Source organism: Molossus molossus, unplaced genomic scaffold, assembly GCF_014108415.1.
Source record: "Molossus molossus isolate mMolMol1 unplaced genomic scaffold, mMolMol1.p scaffold_m16_p_18, whole genome shotgun sequence".
In the NCBI taxonomy this organism is placed as follows: Eukaryota; Metazoa; Chordata; class Mammalia; order Chiroptera; family Molossidae; genus Molossus; species Molossus molossus.
Window position 1 is genome coordinate 45,423,812 of NW_023425353.1, and position 24,025 is coordinate 45,447,836.

The 24,025-nt window shown below is 37.9% G+C and overlaps 1 protein-coding gene across 1 annotated transcript in view; it reads left to right on the top strand.

Moving 5' to 3' along the window:
• Positions 1 to 2,321: 2,321 nt before the first annotated feature.
• The window catches only part of LOC118633104 (ubiquitin-conjugating enzyme E2 E2), a 298,162-nt gene continuing 276,458 nt past the window's right edge, over positions 2,322 to 24,025 (top strand). Inside the window, exons 1-3 of the mRNA XM_036266629.1 lie at positions 2,322 to 2,429; positions 8,626 to 8,809; positions 18,953 to 19,003. Coding sequence (XP_036122522.1) covers positions 8,634 to 8,809; positions 18,953 to 19,003 — 227 coding nt within the window. The 5' untranslated portion in view covers positions 2,322 to 2,429; positions 8,626 to 8,633. The remainder of the gene's footprint in view (positions 2,430 to 8,625; positions 8,810 to 18,952; positions 19,004 to 24,025) is intronic.

Sequence of the window (24,025 nt, forward strand, 5' to 3'; positions counted from 1 at the left end):
TGAGAAGACACTGGAGGTCCTGAAGCGAGACCCATGTTTTACAAGGTCACTCAGACTGTTCTGTGTGGGGATGGAGGGTGTGTGTGGTGGGGGTGGGGCATGGATAGGGAATAAATAAAATCAGGTAGGAAATTATTGAGAGATGATGGTGGCTTAGACCAGGGAATTAACTATGGGAAGAGAGGTAGGAAGAAGTAGATACTTTCTGGATATATTTTTGAAGGTAGAGTCAACAGAATTTGCTGATGAATTAGATGTCATGTGTAAAACAAAGAGAGGGGTCAAGGATAGGGTAGCTCTGAGAGCACAGGGATTTTCCTCTTTTATTCGGTGCCACATCTCAACCATCCAGACAGTGTCTGTTACTCAATAAATATTCCTTGAATCAATGAAAAAGGTAACTCTGATTTGTATGGTACCCTTCTTAAACTCTGTAAATGGCATATAGCAGTTAAAACATCTACAGATAACTGAAGTACTGTAGCAACCATGGTTTCAGCACTTAAGCAGAGAAACCCTCCCAATCCCTTCATAAAGTTGGAAGTTGACATTACTTCATCCTTGGCCTCCACGGCCAATGACCAGGACTAAAAAACAACTTTGATACTTTCTGTAACAGAAGAGTACTTCCTTATAAATTATTCATTGTAAAGGAACAAAACCCAACAAGATATATACCTAAGAGTATATGTAAGAGCAGTTTATGTGGAGAAAAGCATGGAGACCCAGGAAATGGGGATTCTGCCATTTATCCTTACCAAACACTTGCAAAACATATTGAAACAAAATCAGTAAATGAAAATGTTAATACACAAAGATTTTATGAGGTAAAATAAAATATGCATACATTTTAGGCAGTCTATGAAATTCTCTACTTTGGTCATATTTGAAATATTAAAAAGCAAACTTGGTACATTATGTCATATTTTCCTATTAATATATTGTGCCATGTGAGAGGCATGAGAGCTACATAATTGATAATGATCACACGATATGCTAATTTCTAATCCTCCAATATATATTTTAGGGTTTAAGGGTAACCCATATCCTTGAGTAATACACAAAAACGGACCTACTTTTTGCTCAGTGCTCATTTATGGAGGCTAGAAGCCAACACCTGTTTTTGGCAATTTTCAGGGATATTATAAAGTAATAGTCAGTTCTTGAAGAAGGCATTTGATCAAAGGATTTTCAGTGCTAGACATAGTGGATCTTGACTGGCTCCTGTCCTCTGGGGTGTTGCTGCACTGATTTCTTGAGGCTGCTCGCGTTGCGGTGGGCTTTGCAGGGCTGTCTTCAGTCCAGGCTGGGCAGTCTTCTTTCCCCGCATGCAGTGACATACAGGAGAGGTTTAGCAGCAGCCGTGTCCATCAGTTGGTAAGAAGAGCTGGGGTGGGGGAAATTTTGTGGAAGTCTGGTTTGCAATGCAAGTATAGATTTTGTTCTTTTTAAGAATGGTTATTTGGGGGGTGAAGATGCCAGGGAAACCTAATATTCCCTCTGGTCACCCACAGAAGTGCTCCTGTTCCCATACCCTTCCCCTGGGCGTGAAGGCAGCATTCCATCCTCACCGACAGTGCTGCTCCTCCCACCCCCAGGATCCCAGGGCTCGCGGCCCTGCGCTCCTGGCTGCTGCTGTCCATTCTGGGCCGGGCCAAGGACCTTCGTGGTGCAGTGTAGGGTGCAGAGAGTGGCTCAGCCTGGGCGAACTTCCCAGGCCAGTGCGAAGTTTTCTCATCTTGGGTGCGTGTGGGCACCACGCGTCTGAGTTGTGTTCAGTGTGTCCACAGCGCCCGACCTGCAGCCCCTCTGCGAGAGCTCGGAGGCAAGTGTGAAGCCAAGGGCTGCAGTGGATGGGGTAAAACGCCGCCCGGCTTGGTCTCAGGGCAACTTCCACCCCCAGCCAGCATTTCCCTTTAATGCGCGTGCCCGTCAAGGTCCCCGCGTCCCCTCCCTCAAGCCGTCCCGTCAGCCTCGGTTTCCCTCACCTCTCCCGTCCCCGCCGTTCCCTTAACGTGGGACGCCCCTCGCCCACCCCTGCTGCTGCTCGCTGGCGGGACTCGCTGTCACTTTACTTTTCCACACCACCGCCTCCCCGCCCCCTGGCCCGGCAGCCGGCCGTGCCCGCGCCGCCCCCGCCCCCTCGCGGCGGCGCGCCTGGAGGAGGAGGGGCGGAGCGGAGTTGGGGGGGCAGGGAGGCGCGCGGAGCTGCACGGCCGACGTGGGGCTCGCGCTCTCGCGGTCTCTCCCGGGCAGGCGCGCGGGCACGCGCACTCGCAGGCGCGCGCGCGGACGGCGGGGCGGAGGCAGCGGCTCACGGAGGCGGTGGCTTCACTTTCCAGGACTCAGAGGCGACCACAGCAGCAGCAGCGGGCAGCAGCCTCAGGAGCCGGAGCTGGAACGGCCGGGGGACGGCGGCGGAGCTAAGGGTGAGTCCGGGCGGCCGCAAGCGTGGCGGGGACAGGCGTGGTCGGGCAGTCCGGTGCGTGGCTCCGCTCTCAGAGGCTAGACGGTCTGCGGGGCCACCCAGTACTCGGGGCCTCCCCTGTCCTCCTCCCCCGCCTCCGCAGCCCTTCTCCCCGAGCTCGGGCTGGATCCCGGGACCTGCGCAGACGCCCCTGCCTCAGGTATTCGCCCCGGCCGAGTGGGTCCTCCCCACCCCACCCTTGGGCGTCCTCTCTTTCGAGAGCGACCCCCACCTTCTCTCCACGTCGCAGGTCTCCGCTTACAACGCTGGCGTCCTAGTTCCTTCCCTCCGTGCTCCCCCGCGTGCCCCATTCCCTGCACCCCTCCCTCGAGCCTCCTGCCCCAGTTTCTCGCCCTTTCCACCCCTCCCCCTCCTTCCCATCCACCCCCCTTCTGCTTCTTCCCTCCTTACCCATCTTCTACCCCCTCACGTTCTCAGTTCCCCATCCTTCGCCACCCTTCCAGCCCCTTCCCTCTCCCAGCCGCATCCTGGAACTAAGTCTTTGCAAAAGTACAGGATAAATGTCACGGTGGAAAGTGCCCGGCTTGATCTTTTGCTATTTTCCCTAATTGCATAATTGCTGCACATGGTGTATCTCTGGGCGAGTGCCGGGTCTGGCTCCTCCGCTGCCGTCGCAGCACCCCCGTGGCCCGCCCGGAGAAGACCTTGTGGGGTGTGTTTGTGTGTGCACTGGTGTGGAGTGTGTGTTGTATTGGTCTTTTGTGAAGCCTAGCGCTTGTCACACTTTGGAGACGAAGCCCATTTTTTCTCTGGTTTCTTCTCTACAGCCCCCACTGGCCTGGTTTGAAACTGGATTCCCTCTGCCCCCCCTCATCCCCCCCCTTCTCTCATAATGTTTTGATCCTTTTGCCCTTTACCATTTCTAATGAAGATAAAGCATAGCTTCTTGTGGCTTTTTTCCCTTACGACCATCCAGGAATGTCCAATCCATCTTCCCTTAAGGAAATTAAGGCCGCTTTAGAAAGACATCATCCTGTGCTCGGTGGTTCTTAGACCTATTTCCATGTTTTCAAGATTCATCGTTTTGTATTGTGTATACTTGAGAGTCTACTCAAATATTTTTTACTTAAAAGTACAAAAGGAAGTGCTACAGTTTACCATAATTTTTTAAAATCCCTGATTCTTTAAAAAGTATGTTTTAAAATATGTTATAATTCAGTCTGGACCTTGGAATCTAAATATTTGTGTTTACCCAGACAGTTTGGATGCCCTTGGTATATGGGCAGATGCTCTTGATGGAGGGTTTTCACATAATGTCATACCCTATTCTGTCTTCCCCAGAACATAGCACCTTTCTCAAAAAATCGGGTGTCCACAATTATTTCCTGTATAAATATCTTTACACTTAAGTTAAAAGCTAGATATTGCTAGATGTGTATATAATGTAAATTATTTTACATTTTAGAAAAGTTTAGGAACGTGAGTAGGAAGACAAATAGAGGGATATTAGATCGCAGAATTAAGCATTTTTCTGTTGTAAAAGCTCCGAAGAACACTTGCATTTGCAGTTTTATACCATGAGATACAGTTATAAGGCTTATCTGGACAGTAATCCGGATTTATGGAGTGAGTATAGTTCCTTTTATGTTATCAGTAATATTTATAACCAAATTATTTCATTTTTATGGAACATGTGGGTTTCATTCACTATATGTTGCTAATTTCTAGGACTGTAATTCTAACAGAGTTCATAGCGAATACAGGTTTGGGTAATTTGTGTGTTGAAGAAAGAACAATATCTAAGCTCTTAATTTAACACATGTTTGAAGAAAGTCTACCTTACTATTTTATGTTTAGAAACAAATTTTTATATTGAGTCCGAAGTAAAAATATAATTTGAAATTTCTTAAAATCTTTGAAACTATCATTGATGAGTAGCTCTGTTTATAACCGTGGGATTTAAATTTATCTTTCCTCTAGATTAGATGATTGGATCAAATTAGCTATTTAGGAATTAATCTTAAAGATAATTATTAAATGATGCTTTAGAAGATAACATTTAAAGAGTTAAAAATGTTTTTTTATTTATTGATTTTCTGAGAGAGAGAGAGATCAGTTTGTTCTTCCACTTATTTCTTGTATGTGCCCTGACCAGGATGGAACCTAAAACCTTGGGGGATCTGGATGCCACTCTAACCAACTGAGCTACCCAGCCAGGGCAAAAGAGTTTTAATTCAGGGATTTTTATTCACTTATACTTTAGACAAATACCAGGTTTATGCTTACAACTAATTAAAATGATAATGGACTATTTTTTCTTCATAAAAGTTAGTTGCCACTTGAATGGTACAATCATTTTTTCCCATACTTTTTTCTGTAATTAGTCACTCAAAAACAAAACCAGCAGAAATTTGCCTTACTCTTAATATTTGAAAAAGATATGAAAACTTGGTTTCCAAAACATTCTGTAATGGTTATTAGTGGCCTCCAGTGAATTCACCTTCCCTATGTTAAGATTTGATGAAATAAGTATCTTAGGTAAAAAATGGAAGGAATATTTTTCTTTCTTGTGAGACTATAGGAATTGTACATCTATTTGGGTATTTCAAATAATAGTTTTACTAGTTCTCTGCTTTTGTGGAGCAGTTTATGAAAAGTAGGTTTCAGTTTATAGCTCAGATTAATTATGTCAGTCAACTGTCTTTTAAGTAATTAATGTATTCATGGCATTGTTAGATAGTACGTAAATGCACATAAATAAGAATATTAAGAAGAATGGATAGCTTTATAACTAATGAAATATACAACTGAAACTCTAGACATAGTTTATTAAACTGAAGCTCCAGCTTCAGTAACAATTTTATTTCATTTAGATTTCCATATATTTATCATGTAGTGGATTGTTTCTGGTTTAAGATATATAAAATGATTTCTTACTTCACATTTCTTACAACATTGCCCAGAGCATTTTGTTATATCCTGGGGCCTTTCCCTGAGAATTGTTCTCTTTCTCATACCTGTGCATATCTGCTCTATCTAAATACTCTTACGTACATACTTCATACTTGCATGGGTTTTTTGTTGTTGTTGTTTTGTTTTTTATCTTCAGATAGAGTGGGGGAGAGAGAGAGAAAAAGAGAGAGAGAGACATCTATCGGTTGCCTCCCGAACAACCCTGACCAGGGCCAGGGTCTAAACCGCATCCAAGGCACATACCCTTGACTGGAATCGGACCCTCGACTCTAGTCTGAGGGCCGACCACTGAGCCAGACTGGCCAGGGCCATACTTACAAGGTTTTTAAATTCTCACATATATATATTTTTTTATCCTCACCCAAGGACATCCTTCCATTTTTTGTTCAGATAGAGTGGGAGGGAGAGAGAGAGAAAAACATCGCCGTGAAAGGGTCACATCGAGTGGTTGCCACCCACACGACCCAACCAGGGCCAGAGAAAAACTGCAACCGAGGTATGCGCCCTCAGCAGGAACCGAACCCTGGTTTCTCTGGACCACAGGCCAATGCTCCAACCGCTGAGCCAAACCGGCCAGGGCAAATTCTCATATACTTTAACTGAAAGAAGTAAGCAGAAAAAAAATGTTGAGTCTAAGAACGAGAATTAAAATGAAATAAAAATGAAAAAAAAAAAGCAAAAAATATGTTAGGACTAGATGTGAAACATACTGATATAAAAGTTCAGTATTCTGCCCTGGCCGGTTTGGCTCAGTGGTTATAGCGTTGGTCTGCGGACCAATGAGGCACGGGTTCGATTCCGGTCAATGGCATGTACCTTGGTTGCAGTTCGTCCCCAGCCCAGGTGGGGTCGTATGGGAGGCAACCAGTTGTATCTCTTTCCCGTAGATGTTTCTCTGTCTCTTTCTCTCTCCCTCCTTCCCACTCTATCTAATGATAAATAGAAAAATATCCTTGGATGAGGAATAAAAAAAAAAGTTTAGTATTAGGTGGCTTTAGTGCTCATGAAAGATGTCACAGCTGTGGAGACTGATGCTCTCCATTTACAGAACAGGTAAAAAAATAAAAAGCAGCCAGATTTCCCTGTCTGTGTGTTTCAGAGCTGCTTGGGCAAACCAATGTTTGTTTGGCTTGGAGGAAGGGAGCTGTTGGAGTTGAGAGATATTTGTGTGGTATCTCATTGAAGGCATTTAGTATTTTCATTTGACTCTTCACTTCTCTCTGCTTCCTCAATTTCCCACTCTCTTGCAATGCTTTATGGTTTGTCTTACCATAAAAATTTCAACTCATTAAAAGGTTTGTGTTATGAAATCCCTTTGATAGAGCAAGTTACAAATTGAATTTTTTTGATGAATTTTTGCATTGTCAACTAACAATATATTTGGCCTAATAATAGTAATAAGAAACAGTGCTTTGAGATATCTTTCTCTTATATATTAATTATTATTTTTTATTAATTTATTTTTGTTATAGATGTTTCTCCTTTTCCCCCCATTGATACCCTCCTCCCAATCCACTCCCTGCCCCATCCCCAGCATTGTTGTCTGTGTCCATTGGTTATGCATGTTATATTAATTAATCTTGATCATATCAAATATAATTTATTTCAAGTCAAATTTGATTAAGAGAAATAATATAGTCCTTTTCAAAAGGAATTTGTTCCATTTATCTGTGATTTTTAAAAGGTATATTTTGTGTTATTAATGTCACTTCTTATATTTACGTAGTTCTTTTTTTTTTTTTTTTTTTAAAGAAGAGCTATCTGGGAAGGTAGCTATACCATACTCAAAGTGGTTCTTAAGTGACAGTAGTAACATGGTGAGCACAAGGCCCTTTAGAGTCTAGACATCAGTTTTGTCAGTTTGGTTTTGGATTTGTCAGTACACTTTAAGGTAGTTGGTTCTTACAGGATGTATTTTAGTATTCAAATTCAGATATTGATTATGATAGAATGACAGATAGGGAATATTCCTTTTCACTTACTGCAGTTTCTTACGTCTGCTGTTTAGCTTATAACAGCTATCTATGTATCAAAGTATTGAGGAAATTGAGTTGGCAATCAGAGCTGCTTGGGGAGCATGAACTCAGAGTAAAGGGGATTTGAAAGTCTTGAGGGATATCTCATTCAGACTGTGGTGAATAAAAAGAATCCTTCAGTGTCTCAGTACAGTCTTCATCTCTTGTGAAACATGGTTGCTTGGTACATGTCTGTATCAGTGCTGACACCATCATATGGTTCAGTTTTTATTTAGGATCACGCAGGCTTCTTTGTTCTTCTGTTATCACAAAGATTACTGAAAACAATCAATTAGTTGAGAGGATTTTAACCTCAGCACAGTCCTGAACATGTGTTCATTGTATGTGAATGGGAAAGTGTCCCTCATTTTTCTGTTCCTGTAGCTGTTTTTTACTAACCTTTTAGCATTTAGCAAGTTGACTTACCATCTAGACCAAATTTCTCATGTGTGTGGAACAAAGGGCCTAGCACAGAGTCTAGTGGAGTGTGGGCCCTTATTATTATTATTATTATTTTTGGTAACAGCTTTATTGGTTATAATTCACATACTATGAGATTCACCCTTTTAAAATGTGTAACTCAGTGGTTTATAGAGTATGTACAGTTGTGCAACATCACCATTATCTAATTTTGGAACATTTTCACCACCCCAAAAAGAAACTTTGTACCTATTAGCAGTTCTTCCCATTCTTCCCTCACTCTTATTCCCTGGCAACTACTCACCTACTTTTCTCTCTGTGGATTTGCCTGTTCTGAACATTCATATGAATGTAATCATATAGTTTATGGGCCTTTGTGACTGGCTTCTTTCACTTAGCATTATGTTTTCAAAGTTCATTCATGTTGTAGCATGTATATTCTATGCTTCATGCCTTTATATGGCTGAATAGTATTGGGTGGATATACCACATTTGGTTTATTCGTTTGTCAGTTAGTAGACTAATGTTGTTTGCTCTTTTGGGCTCTATGAATGATGTTGCTGTGAACATTTTGTGTATATTTTATGTTTTCATTTCTCATCTCAGTAGATTTTGAATGGATGAAAGAAAAGTTTTGTTAATTCCCAAACTTGTTTTGTAAATGACCAATTTATTCATTTTATCTTAGCCTTACTTATTCTACTTTGAGGCTCATTTCCTCTGTTTTTGAGGCAACTTGTCATTAGGCCTCCCACAACTCAATACATGCTTTTTGCTTTTTTAAACTAGGATCTAAAATGTCCACGGAGGCACAGAGAGTTGATGACAGTCCAAGCACTAGTGGAGGAAGTTCTGATGGAGACCAACGTGAAAGTGTTCAGCAAGAACCAGAGAGAGAACAAGTTCAGCCCAAGAAAAAGGAGGGGAAAATATCAAGTAAAACAGCTGCTAAATTGTCAACTAGTGCTAAAAGGTACCTTAAGTTATTGTAACCTTTTTATTTTTAGTATCAATTTATTGTCTTAAGTTCTATCTTTCTGTTGCATTTAATCATTTTTTTTGGATGTAGACCATGAAATTCATGGTTTTTTCTTCTTCAAGATTATTTCTTTTACATGAACTTACAGGCAATATGAACTTATTGGTAAAGTCAGTTAAGCAGCATGGCAAATTAATAAAATACATATCCATAGTGTGTTTTGCGTGTATTTGTGTAGGTGAACATATACAGGAAAATGCATGTAAAAGTGTGATGGTTTGATTTATAGTTGCAGGACCATAAATATATATATCTATATTTTTGTGGCTAATCGTCACCTTAGGATATTTTTCCATTGATTTTTTAGACAGAGTGAAAGGGAGGAAGAGAGAGAGATAAATATTGATGTGAGAGAGAGAGACATTGATTGGTTGCCTTCCACACAACCCTGACTGGGGCCAGGGATTGAACCAGGTACGTGTCCTTGATGGGAGTCAAACACACTACCCTTCGGTCCACAAGCCGATGCTATAACCATTGAGTCAGGGCTTGACCATAAATATTTTATTCTGTGGAGTAATACAGACTAGAGGGTAGGAACCTATATTTTGTACTATTCCCTGTTAGTAAAGTGAGAAATGCCGCAGTTTACAACAAGTGCATCTTGGTTTCATTATGTTAGGCAGTGGGTCAGTCTTTTTTTTTAATCCTCACCTGAGGACATTTTTCCATTTTTTGTTCAGATAGAGTGGGAGGGAGAAAGAGGAAGAGAGAGAGAAACATCGACGTGAAAGGGGCACATCGAGTGGCTGCTTCCCACACGATCCAACCAGGGCCGGTGACAAACTGCAACCGAGGTATGTGCCCTTAGTGGGAACCAAACCTGGATCTCTCTGGACCGCAGGCCGATACTCTAATCGCTGAGCCAAACCGGCCAGGGCAGTGGGTCAGTCTTGATAACAGATTTTCTTTTCCTCTAGAAAACAGATATATCTGAAAGGTAGATACTTGAATGATTCTCTATTGCCACATCAATTGCTTATGATCACTGGCATGCCACTGGACTCAGCAGAGAGAATCTGCTTTAATATTGTTACATTATCAAATATCTCTTGGAAAGTAGTTTAAAGGAAAATTAAATTTAGTAGAGTCTTCTTCAGGGCCGAGGACAAACTGCAACCGAAGTACATGCCCTTAGCGGGAACCGAACCCGGGTCTCTCCGGACCGCAGGCCGACGCTCTAACCGCTGAGCCCAACCGGCCAGGGCAAATTTAGTAGAGTCTTGATCCGGTAATACAATATTCTTGTTTTGTTTTAATACCTTTTTATATCAAAAAGCAAGTATATATAAAAGAAGTCTGTAAATTTTAAGTAGTCTAAAAAGGCTAAATGATAGCTTCATATTTTATTGGAGAGTATGGATTAGGGGGAACTCCTTTCCCAAAGATCAAAAACCATACTGGTCTAATAGACCTTGTTTTCCCTTTGGCCTAGTCAGTCCTCAGGATGGGAAGAACCTTCTCAGGCCCTTTGGTAGGATGTAACTTTTTAGGGAGAGATGGTGGAGTGATGGTGAGTGGTCATCATTCTAGGGATTAGGTTAGTCAGTTTCCCCTTTGCAGAAGTGTGTTGCTGATTCCTGACCTCTGTTGAAGGAGTTGTGTGAAAGTTAGCCTTGAACTTGAAACATTTATTTATTTATTTGTTGTATTTTTTGCTATTGGTTTATTTATGATACTCAAAGTTTCTGATCTACATATACCCATTTATATGGTGAAGATATTTTTGTATACTACCTTTTCACTGTCCTATAAGGTATATTTATTTATTTTTAAATATTTTTTCTTTATTAATTTCAGAGACAGAGGAAGGGAGAGGGAGAGAGAGATAGAAACATTGATGAGAGAAAACATAGATTGGCTGCCTCCTGCATGATCCCCACTTGGGACGGGCCTGGGCATGTGTCCTGACCGGGCATCAAACCAGTGACCTCTTGGTATATGGGTCGACACTCAACCACTAAGCCACACCAGCCGGACAAACTTGAAACCTTTAAAACCTCTATACTAGAACTTGCTAGTGCTGGGGAAAGGGTTCAGTTTGTTTTTGTTATCACACCATAAGTCCAGAGACCTTCAGTTGGCTGACCCTATCCCTCTGCTACTTGGCCACAATACAAAATGGCCTGCTGTTGGGAAATGAGGGGTGGAATTAGTATGGATTGGAAAGGTGGGAATGGAGAAAATACGACAGTTAGATGAAAGAAAGGAGTTTGGGGGTGGGTGGGTAAGAGATATTCAAGTGCAGATTGTGGCCCTGTGTAAATGAGGAAATTCTAACTCAGTCCTTAGTTCTGATAGTGAGGATTTTTCCAGGGCCTCTTCAGCTTGTCAGAAAAGGAAGAGGCCGGGCTGGCCAGGTCTGTGGGATGTGGGATCTGGTGAGTGCTTCTGCCAGGTTGTGCTCTGCTTGCCCATGACTGCTCGTTAGCAAAGACTCCTGTCTGTGTTCATGAGGCCCTGCCTTTTCCCTTGGCTGGCAGCACCACCATAAAATACCTCAAAATCATATTTCTTGGGTGATACAGCAAATACAAAATTCTGCTTACGAAAGAGAGTAAACTGTATAATGTGTGCAAGTAAAGCTGATGTGAGATTTTTCAAGTACATGGGTCATCTTTTCATTTTATTACAATGTATACAAAGTATAGATTATATATTGAAACCTACTCCCCCCACTCCCTTAAATAGGGGATAAAACCTAATTTTGAGATGGTGTATGTGCCTGATTGTCACATAATAGAAATTAGTATTATTGCATTGATGAAAGTAAGAAATATATATATATATTTTTATCCTCACCCAAGGATATGTTTATTGATTTAGAGAGGAAAGGGAGGAGTGGGGGAGAGAGAGGGAAAGAGAGACAGAGAGAGACAGAGAAACATCCACGTGAGAGAGAAACATAGATAAAATATGGATCAGTTGCTTCCCATACACTCACTGACTGGGGACTGAACCCACAACCTAGGTATATGTCCTGATGGGGAATTGAACTGCAACCTTTTAGTGTTCAGGATAATGCTCCAGTCAACTGAGCCACCTGGCCAGGGCAGAAGTATTTTTTGAGTTGCTTCTTGGCTGAAAGAATCCCCCCATTGGCAAATGCATTCTTGTGATTTTCAAATTGTGATTCATGACCTTCCTCTAGGTGATCTCTGGGTGGTTATGGGTGACAGTGACTTAGTCATTTACCATTTGTTTTAAATATAAAAATACTACTTCACTGTTAATTTTTTAAATAAAAAAGCTTAATTCTTTCTCTTCTCCCAATTTAGTCGATGGTGAAGTTATTATTATTTTTTCCCCCATCTCTGCTTAAGTTCTAAGAGCTGAGAAAGAAATTGGGAATCATGAGGGTGAAGGCCTACATCTTTATAACTCACTATTATGTCCGCAGTGCCTATAGTAGGGTCATAATATTTATTTACTGGTTGCCTTAGACTTTTGAGTTTATTATAGGGATTGGAACTTCCCTGGATATTAGGATCTGGGTACTAATGTGTTCAGAAGATTCAAAGTTAGAGATCCTTTCAAAATAAAATTCTAATTTATACTCTATTATTGATAATTTATTTTTATTCAGATCAGAAGTCTTTTCCAATTAGTGTCATTTTATGAAAGATAGTTAATCAGAAGTAGTGCAAAGCATGGATTCTAGAGATAAGATCTGGGTTTAAATCTAGGTGCTGACATTTAGTAGCCTTGTGATCTTAGATACATAATTTAACATTTCTAAGACTCAGTTTCCTCTTCTTTAAAATAGACATCATAATGGTACCATCTTCACAGGGCTGTTGTGAGGACTGAATTTATTTGGCACATAGTAAGGTGTCACACACTGATACTGTCATTTATAGACTTTATGCCAGTTAAAGTCTATAAAAAATTTTTCAAGTCCATTTTATAAACTTTAGGAGAATGAGGTATATATTAATCTCTGATGACTTAATGCTGTTGTTAAACCAGAAACACTCAGATGCTATAATTATATACATTTTATAGTAACTCAAAAAAAGAACTTTGCACAGAGGTGCTCAATTACATGAAATGTACTGTAATTGTAAAATGAATAATTTGGTGTAGAAACATGTCTGTGTCATTCGTAATATTTGCAAGTGTGTAGTGGGACTATGTCTGCAGTGACAAATTTTGATGATATTAAATTGGCTAATCAGTTCCATAAAACATCTGTTTTGAGCTCTTCATTGAATTGATTGTACTGCTTCTTTCATGGGTTGACATCTGTAAGTGTGAATTTTAAATCACATTTATTCCAAATTAATTCAGAGTAGATATTGTGGCTTTATTAGACCCAATATAATACTGTTCTAGGAATGATATTTGGTTTTAGACTCCAAATTTTAGTTAGGTTGAATGGTGGATTCTATTGTGAACTTTTATTGTTTATTTTCCACATGAGAATGAAGTAGTACTCTTTATAGATAATCTTTTATAATTATTGTATTTTCTTAATTATAAATGTACATTTAAAACTTTTTAATGTTTTTGAAATCAGGGTACATCTTACAGTTGATGTGCACAATCATTTAATTGAGAGTGTCTTAAAAATCAGTGGTCTCTTAGGATCACAGATACATAGTTCAGTTGACCCTTGAACAGCTTGGGTTTGAACTGCATGAGTCCTCTTATATGTGGATTTTTGTTTTCGATAAATACCTGTATTGTTTTTGTTCTACAGTTGGGAGTCTCAGATGTGGAAGGCCAGTTGTATGCATTGGTCTATACCATTTTATACAGGGACTTGAGCATGCACGCATTTTGATATACGAGAGGTGATCCTGGAACCAATTTTCTGTAATACAATGGGAGGGTAGTTAAGTTTTTGGAGAGTCAGAGGTTATACATGTATTTTCAACTGCGAGGTGGTTGGTGCCCCTAACCCCAGTGTTGTTCAGAGGTCAAGTGAATATACAGTAGTTTCCTCTTATTTGCCATTTTCCTTCCCGCAGTTTCAGTTGCCAGCAGTCAACCACAGTCTGAAAATATTAAAAGGGAAATTTCAGAAATAATTCACAAGTTTTAAATTGCATGCTGTTCTGAGTAGTATAACAAAATCACACTCCAGTTTGAGACCTTAATCATCCTTTTGTCCAGCATATCCACATTGTATATACTACCTTCTCATTGGTCACTTCACCTTCTAGGTTATTAGATCGACTATTGTGGTATCTCAGTGCTTGTGTTCAAGTAACCATTATTTTACTTCTTAATGGCTTCACAGTGTAAGAGTAGTGATGCTGGCAATTTGAATATGCCAAAGAGAAGCCGTTAAGTGTTTCTTTAAATGAAAAGGTGAACGTTTTCAATTTAAAAGAAAAAACATTATATGCTGAGGTTAAGATCTGTTAAAAACTGATCTTCTACTTGTGAAATTGCCTAATTTATAAATTAAACTTTATCATATGTATATATGTGTAATGAAACACTTAGTACATATAGGTTTCTGTACTATCTGAGGTTTCAGGCATCCATTGGGGGTCTTGAACAGTATCCCTGTGGATAATGATGAGGCGGTGTCTGCTGTGTCACCATTCAGAATTAAACTCTAGGCTTATTATTTGCAATGGCTCTGTGTTGTCTAGGTTAATTCAGAGCCTCCTGTGAGATTAAAACATTTTTAGTAATTGGTTGCATTCTTCTTGAGAATAAGTCATTTTGGAAGCTTTGACCAGTTGTTCCAATTGGTTAGAAAAGGGGTTCTCAAGTGACTGAGGAATGCAGTATGTAGGGCAATATAGAAAGTTATCTAGGTGGGATGAAGGGTTTTCATTTGTTTTGTTTTTTAAAGTAACAGCCAAGAAAACACCTTTGTAAAAATCTCCATGTCCATATAGTCATGTTCTACTTGGCCCTGACTGGATTATTGAATTTTTTTTAACCTAACATATGTGTGTGTTTTAAACATGTCACTATATATATACTGCTTCATTTTTCTGAACTATTAATCCAATATGTTGATGTTAAAATGAGCACTTCATGTTGTCTCCATTTTGTATAATACTGCTACCATATTCTTCAATTAAGTCTCAGTGAATCACCACCCCTCTTTTCTTTTTAGCAACGGCAGTCCCAGGGAGTACTCTTACCATTCCTGGAACAGTGAGGGTTTTAGGTGAACTTCTAGACACTGGAATTTAGTCTGTATTTTGCTTCTGACTTATTTCAGAAACCATGTGCAGTTGCCAAATTCTGTATCATAACCATAGAAGTGGCACTGCCAGGTGGAAATTGGAAATTTAGGCAGTTGTCTAGTTGATTTATGTCTAAAGAAATAATTTTGTCTCAAAAGTTCTGATAAGAGAGGGGTCTTTTTGTTTCTTTGATTTTGCAAGATGATTGTCTTGTCTTTCATCTTAGCCACTTATAATAACTAGCCTTAGTTTCCTTATCTTTTAAATGGGGACTGATAAACCAGTAATACTTAGATAATTCTGTCAGACTTATTTAATTCACTTTTAATAGTCTAAGATCATCATGCGGAAGGTAACTGTAAGTGTGAATTATTGATACTTTTTCATTTTTCCTTACCCTAAGGGACAGTGCCTGAAATAGCTACCTTCCTTACCCCACATGTCAAGACTGAGAAACTTAATATATACTATGATCACAACTTTTGAGATAGAATTGAATTGCTGTCATTGAAAACAGCAGGACATCTTGCAACCGTTTAAATAGCAATTCTTAGTATGATCTTTTTTTTTTTTGTCAAGAGAAATAAAACCGTTTTTAGGTATAATATATTGACTCATTGCTCAGAGTTGTCAAGTTTATCAGTAAATTGCTTTTTGTATTGAATAATTAGATTTGGAATTATAGAGTCTGAAGGGGTTCAAGTTCCATAATAGAATTCTATGTCAAGAAATTATGATATATCAGTTTTTTAAACCAAAAGGGACAATGTAAGCATAAAGCAAGATAAGTTATTTGAAAAATCCCAAAGAAGTTCTTTTATGTTACAAATAGTTTTCTCTGACATTTTAAGCATGCTCTTTTGAATGCCTATTCTTTTGTTTCTCTTAGTTTAAAAACAATTTGTAAAAGTTATTCATGTTTCTGGTAACAAATTAAACATTACAGAGACCTTTTTTTTTTAAATCCTCACCTGAGGATATTTTTTCACTGATTTTTAGATGGAGTGGGGTGGGGGAAAGAGGAGGAGAGAGAGAGAGAGAGAGAGAGAGAGAGAGAGAGAGAGAGAGAGAGAGAGAGAGAAACATCAATTAGAGAGAGACATATCCACTGGCTGTCTCCTGCACGACCCCAACTAGGGTCTTGGGGTTGGGTATGGAACGACAACTGAAGTATGTGCCCTTGATCTGAACTGCTGAGTCAAACCCGCAAGGGCTACAGAGACATTTTCAATGGAAAGCAGCAGTTTTCTCTCCAAACACCTACCCTCTTCCAATTTTATTACCTTGAAACAAACTCTTTTTAGCTTTCTTTGGGTTTAGTCCTTCTGTTGTTTTCTTCAGAACTCCAAATAATATACTTATAGCTATCTGTTGAATTGTTAACATAAATAATATCTTTTGACTCCTTGCTATGAAATTTGAGGATGCAGCTTGTTTACCTACTCTTCCTTCCTTTTCACTCCTCCTAGTTAAAAGATAATCATTATTATTCCTTCAAATTTCAACAGTATTTCTTGGTTCCCTACTTTGTAAAATGGGGATATTAATACCTTTGCTCTTCCTTCCATCTACTCACACCCATTCTCCATCTACTTTGAGCTGGTTTCTATTAGCTACACTTAATTTTACATCTTCAAGGTTAGTAACATTTACATTGTGTAGTGCAATTACAGCCCATGTTCTGTGCTTTATCTATAGTAAAAGACCAATACGTTGTTTGAACATTTACTATAACTAAATATTCAATGCCAGACCAAACAAGATGTTGGGATTAGATTTTATACAAGTCCAATGTCATGATCTCTAGGCTACCCAGTGAGTCATAGCATTTAGGCAAAATATAGCAAATCTCTATTTTTTTAACCTTAACATCTTTTACAGAATTACTTTACATTTTAGTTAGCTTCAGATTTGATATGTGATTTTCTTACAGAGGTGTTTTTCTTCTGGGGTTTCTGGTTCTTTCTTTCTTCCCTTTGGATAATGTGTCTTTATTATATCTTCTTGCACTCAGCAGCCCCCTCTTGGCCATCTCAACCTCTTTAATTCACACCATCCACTTTGTCTTCCAGAAGTACATTGGAATTTCTCATTCGTTGGTGATCACCTCCTCATTTTTGATGATCATTCCTCTTTGCACTTTCTGTACCTTCTCCCACCAGGTGGAGTCCTGAAGGAGTGGGAGGTGAATGTGTGTGTGCCCAGTTTGCTATCTTTAACCTGGACCTACTCCTCTAAAGTGCTTGTTTTATGCTTTTGTGTGAAATCCATAAAGGGTGTTCTCCTGTATCAGATCTTTGAGACTTTCCTTGTTTAATTGTGGGCAATCTGTGCTTTAAATGCATGTAAACACTAGAGCCCATATTAGAATAAAATCACGTTTTAAAAATAAAGGAGATCATGGAATTTTTCCTAGTTAATTTCTTCATTTTATAGGACAGAACACTGAGGCCGAGAGAAAGGGGGGAGGGGAGAGCGCGCACGCACACACAAGAGAGTGCAGTTTGAGCAGTCTTTTACACAAAAACTCTCAATTAATGGCATGGCAGAGTTAAAACAAAAGTGTTTTGGCTTTGAATTTATTGGTCTTGTTATACTTTATAATACCTTTCCAACCTTGAATCATACGGCTAGGGGAGAAGTGAAAATTAAATTGGTAGCATGCCATTCCTTTAGGAAGTTGGTGCTGGTGTTCTTGGAGGAGTCGTATCTATTTGGTAGTTCCATTTGTTGTCTTGAAAAAGATGTAGAATGAAGTTGAGAGTAAATGTTTTTGTTCCCATTTTTGTTTTTTAAGGTACTTCAGTCAGCACCATACATGCACTATCACAGTAATTACCATGCAGCAGGCTCCCAGCAGTAGTGAGTCTCCTATTTAAAACCAAAGGCAAAGGAGAAGAAATGCTTTTGAGAATTTTTTTTGGTATTTCTTTAATAAAGCCTGCATCTAATAATGCATGAATGATAGTCAAGAGCTTGCTAAGTATAGTCTTACAAAACAGTGTAGCTCTGTTAGCCTTTGTGTATGTATATAGGAGGTTAGGTACAGTTGAAAATCAAAGTTGAAAATAACAGGACAAAAGCAGGTTTTTTAAAAGTTCTCTTTTCCTTACGTGAAGTTCATGCAATGATATTAAAATGATGATTTACATATTAATAGAATAGTTCTAGCAGAAGCTTGAATAGTGTCAAACTTGAAAGCCTCAACCTGGCCTGGTCTGTGTGGCTCAGTGGTTGAGTGTTGACCCATGCACCAAGAAGTTGCTGGTTCGATTCCCAGTCAGAGCACATGCTCAGGTTGTGGCCAAATCCCCAGTGGGGGGCATGCAGGAGGCAGCCAGTCCATGTTCTCTCTCATCAATGTTTCTTTCTCTCTCTCTCTCTCTCTCTCTCTCAAATGAAGGAAAAAAAAAAAACCTCAACTTGTTCCAGCCTTAGGGGCTTCAGAGAGGAATACCATATGTATTTTGATAGCAGTTTCAGGTGTTGGAAGGTGATCCTGATAATTGTTTTTTCAGTTGATTGGATCAGTCAGGATGCTTGGATTCAGCTTGATCTGATCATCTTTTCACCCAGTATGGGAATGTTCTAGTACAAATCAGAAGTTGGAATGATCCATAAATAATGTGGCAAAAGTTTTCAACTTAAACTAGAAATTTTGGTTAGTGTTACCAGTTCAGTGATTTAATGAAGTTTTAATTTAAGTCATAGTGGCCAGTCTTGTTACCCTTTTGTAGATGCATTGTCAAAATTGTGATAGAAATGCGTACTTTGTTGTTATTGTATATGATGATTTATACAGTATTATTATTTCAAATTTAAAAATACAAGTGGGAAATATTAGTGTAAAAGTATAACACTTCAATGACATGTTAAGAGAGTGAAGACATTTAACATAACTTTCTTTGTCTTTATTTTAAAGGATTCAGAAGGAACTTGCAGAAATTACGTTGGATCCTCCTCCCAACTGTAGGTAAGTACTTGTGTGTTTTAATTCTCATCTTTTGCAGAAGTTATAATTGAACTGTTGGTTTGATGTGCAACTATTGTAGTCTTATTATTAGTAAAAACATTGGTTTTGGATTTAAATGACTGTGTATGACAGAGGTGGTGGAGATTTCTGTGGATAAATGGAACATTGAGCAAGTATGTTTGTAGTGGTAGAATGGAGTTACCAAAAATAGAGTAATGCAGTAACAATGATATAATGCAATTATAGGGTAGCAAATACAATTATCTTTTAATAGAAGAGGTATTTGGGTCTTAAATGATTTATTTAATGATAGAATAATAGTGTAACTAAAATATTTGCTGTTTGATAATTATTCAATTGTTATCTTGTTGGAAATTGATTTTTTAAAATGTCAAACATTAAACTGTTCTTCCTGGTTTACATTATTTCTTATAGTCATAGGTTGTGACTAAGTAAGAATGGGTGATTTGAGGCAATGGTGCTAAATTTAAAACACTTTCTCCTTTCTGACCACATGTCATCAATTTTCTCGTGAAGAGTTTACTTATAGGAAGTACAAGTACTTGCCTGGAAATGATTAATGATATACAGGTACACAGAGGAAGAGGAGAAAAATAACCTCCAGCTTTATACTATATCTTCAGTCTGGTGCAGTGGTTGGAAGATGGCTGTTAGGCTCTTTTAAGACATTTTGTTCTGTTTGATCTGAGGTCAGTGTTGGAACCAGGCCAATATGGAGTTTTTATAGTTTAAATTGGTATTCTTGTGGATCGAAGGTGAGAGTGTAGATTACAGGAAAATGTTTCCAATATTGAATGCAGGTAGAATGTATTGTTTGGTCTGATTTCTGATTTTACTGATCTTATTTTTATGTGAAAGTAAAGGTAACAACTACAGGTAATAATGAAAGTGAAAATTTTACAGATGGCTATATTTGATAGTTGACTAGTTGACAACTGTTTTGTGTAGGAAAAATTCTAATAAGGTTTATTATGTTAATGATGTCTAATATGATTCTTTAAATGAGAGTCATGTAGTATATAAACTTGCAATAATGTGCAAAAAATGTTTCACTCAAATAGAACACATTTCTTAAGACTTTCTGTCACATTTAAGACTGTTTCAGATTGACAGATCATTATTTAGGCTTTGGTGGCCAGTTCATGTAAATGGGTTGATTTGCAGAACTCTAGTTTGAATTAAATCTAAAATCCCGTTTCTTAGGATAGTCATTGCTTTCATTGTTTGAATCTTTGTTTTTTAAGTAAGCTGTTTTACCACATACATTACTTTTGATATCTTTTTACAAATGAGATGTTTTATTAGTAATTTATATACTTGCTTAAATTTTTATAATTATTGGTAAAATAAACTAATTACTTGGTTTTAATTAGCTTAAGGCTTATTTTTGATAAATGAAATCCACATAAAATATCTTGTGATAGTTAGATTGCAACTTTGCTATCAGATATATTATTTTCTAATACATTACTCTAATTTAGCCTTGACTTATTACAGATAATAATTTAACTTTGATTAAACCAACATATTGTAAACACACCTAAAAACTTGTCTGAGGAAAGAAATTACATAATGTTTATTATTTATTTATTTTTAATTTACTTTTTCAAATTAATTTTTGTTACAGATGTTTCTCCTTTTTCCCCCATTGACACCCTCCTAATCCTGACCCCCCCGCCCAGCATTGTTATCTATGTCCATGGTTATGCATACATGCATATAAGTTCTGTGGTTTATCTCTTCCCTTCCCCCATAATGTTTACTATTTAAATAAAATAATGAAACCGTGGTTCTCTTTAAAGTGAAAAAGAAAAGTTTATAGTGTCATCTGAAATTTGGAGCTTTACTTTTTCAATAAGCCTTTTAAGTTAATGATATCATTCCTGGTTACATAAGCTTTTTATAAATAAAGCATTTTTAAATGTGATGTCACACATAATAAGCTCTTCAGACAGTTTCAGGAAAGAAACCTATTTTGTTGTATTTTCCTCCCTTCCAGTTTTATTGAGATATAATTGACATATAGCATTGTAGAAAGCTATAGGCATGTCTTGAAGATATTACAGGTTTGGTTCTAGACCATTGTAATAAAAGGGAGTGTTGCAATAAAGCAAGTCGTAATCTTTTTGCTAGTTAAAAGTCTTGCCTTCAGTTTGTAAAAAAAAAAAAAAAAAATCTGCGAAATCCAGTAAAATGAAGCACTACAAGATTAGGTATGCCTGTACCTACTTTGATTAATTTGTTTGCTTATGGGAATTTGCAAGGAAATCCATTTAATGGTATGAAGATTGGATAGCCAATAAGTTTGCTTTTAGAAGTGAGGCTGAAGTCTATGGTGCAGTGGCTTTGGCTCCTTTTATTGATCCAAAATAGTTGATTGGACTGGATCAGGCAGAGATAAAGATCCTGTCCACCATCTTCATGTATGTGATTCTCCTCTTTGGCCAGTAAAGGATCCTCTTTGCTGCTGCTGATGGGTAAGTGGTGATTAGGTCTACTGTCTCTATGTGCTTGTGCTACTTAATATAGATGTGTTCAGTGTGTTTGTTAAGTGGGTTACTGTAGTTTTTGGATTGTTTGGTGTCAAATATTTGATTATGGTTTATAGTAAATCTACCTATCTATATTTCATTGAAAAGATGGTTACTCTCCTCAGAAAGAGAAATTAGAGCATAATTTTAGTTTGGCTTATTTTGGCATAAAGTTTAACAGTGCTTTTGTAGTTGATTTTTTTAAAAGTTCTGTGCTGACTGCACATCTGTCCTAATGGCTATAATGAATTAATTTCTAGAAATCGAGTAAATTAAAGCTATCTGCCTAATAGGAGTCAAACTCCCATTTCCCTAGTACTCCCTTTGTGTATTACCTTTCCCAGTAACACATACCTCTCAAAACCTTTTGGTTGCTTGGCTAGTGACGAGCTTGCTGTCACAGATAGAGATTTTGTATGAGGAAACATATGTGGGTTTACCTGTTGAGGCAATTGGAATGAAGAAGGATTTTTATCGATTATCTCGGTGGAAGTGGGGGGGGGTGTCACATTCCACTTAGAGTGTGGTTAATTATTATTTTCTGGAACCTTAACAGACGAGTACAGCCCAGCTCTTTGTGTATGTCAGGTTAGAGATGGGACTTCTACATTTTGGTGCATCTCTTACATGATGTCCAGTTAAGCAATTCTTGGAATCATGTTGAAGGAACTAACCAGCATGTGTTTAAGTATTCTGCAAGTCTGTTTTTGAACTTCTTTTACATATAAAATCTTCCTGAATCACATCACTCAATTTGTATACGGCATTTTTAGAGTACTGTAGTATTGTTTAATTCTTTTTCAGGTTTTGAATTAATCTAAATATTATTTTAAAAGAGTATCCAAAAAATACCGTGATAGAAGGTTGAATTATTTCTTTTTATAGGAAACACATGCTTGTACATCTTTCAGTTTTCTTTTCACTTTTCCATTGTCCTTGAGGTAAAAATGCAATAATATAGTTTCTTTTTTTTAAAGCTCGGTTAAATTGCGAGTTTTAAAAAAATTACAATATTAAAAGTTAATGTTTAAAAATCACACTTTATGATACACCTAAGAAAAAGTTTATGTTCATTTGTAGAGCCATAAGCATAGAAAATTATACATAATTTGGGTGAAATTTAGTTATATATTACTTGTTTGGAGTTTGATTTTTGAAGTATTTGAGTAAGTAAAAGGAGGAAATAAAAAAAAGGATATACTTCAGTTATACTAGCAGTTTTCACTTTTTATTGCTATGTTTCAGTGATCTACATTCATTGAGTACAGGTTCTGCTTTTTAAAATAATTGTGATAGCTTTATTGTGATTCAAAGTGGAAAATTCAGTGGCTTTTAGTATATTCACAGAGTTGTGTAATCATCACAATCAATTTTACAACATATTTATCACCCCAAAAAGATATACCATACCTCTTAGCAGTTGCCACTTCCTCATTTCCTCCCAGCTCTCCCACCCCCAACCCGAGGCAAATTCCTCTACTTTCTGTCTCTATGCAATTGTCTATTCTGGACATTTCATATAAATGGAATCATACGATATGTGGTCTTTTGTGACTGGCTTCTTTCACAAGCATAATGTTTTCAAGGTTCATTTATGTTGGAATGTACACAGTGTTTTATTTTTATTTTTTATCCCTCTAATATTCTATTGTATAGATACACTAATTCCATGAACATTTGTGTACAGGTTTTGTGTGGGCATTAGTTTTCTTCTATAGGAGTAGAATTGCTGGGTCATATAGTAACTTTGTTTAACCTTTTGGGAAAGTACCAGATTAAATCCCAAAGTGGTGGTACCATTTTACCTTCCTACCATCAATGGGGAGAGTTCCATTTTCTCCACAGCCTTGGCAATTGTTATTGTCTGTCTTTTTGATGATAGCCACCCTAGTAGGTGTAAAGCAGTATGTTCATTATGGTTTTGATTTGCGTTAATTACCATGATGGACAATGACAATGACTACCATCTTTTTTCATATTGACCATTTTTATGTCTTCTTTGGAGAAATAGCTGTTCAGATCCTTTGTGCATTTAAAATTGAGTTGTCTTTTTATTATGGAGTTATAATTCTTCTTTATTTTTCATACAAGTCCTGTATCAGATACATGTTTTGAAAATATTTTCTCCTATTCTGAGGATTGTTTTTTCACTTTCTTGGTAGTGATCTTTGAAGCACAAAAATTTTACATTTTGAAGTCCAATTTATCTTTTTTCCCCCCTGATTTTTGCTTATGTGTTTGGTGTCATTTCTAAGAAACCACCACTTAATCCAAGACTGAAGATTTATGTCTATATTTTTCTTGTGAAAGTTGTCTGTTTTAGCTTTTATGTTTGGTCTCTGATCCATTTTTGTATATGGTGTGAGATAGAGGTTCAACTTCATTCATTTCCTTGTGAATGTTGTCTCAGCACCATTTGCTGAAAAGACCATTTTTTTCATTGACTTTTCTTGATATCCTTGTTGAAAAA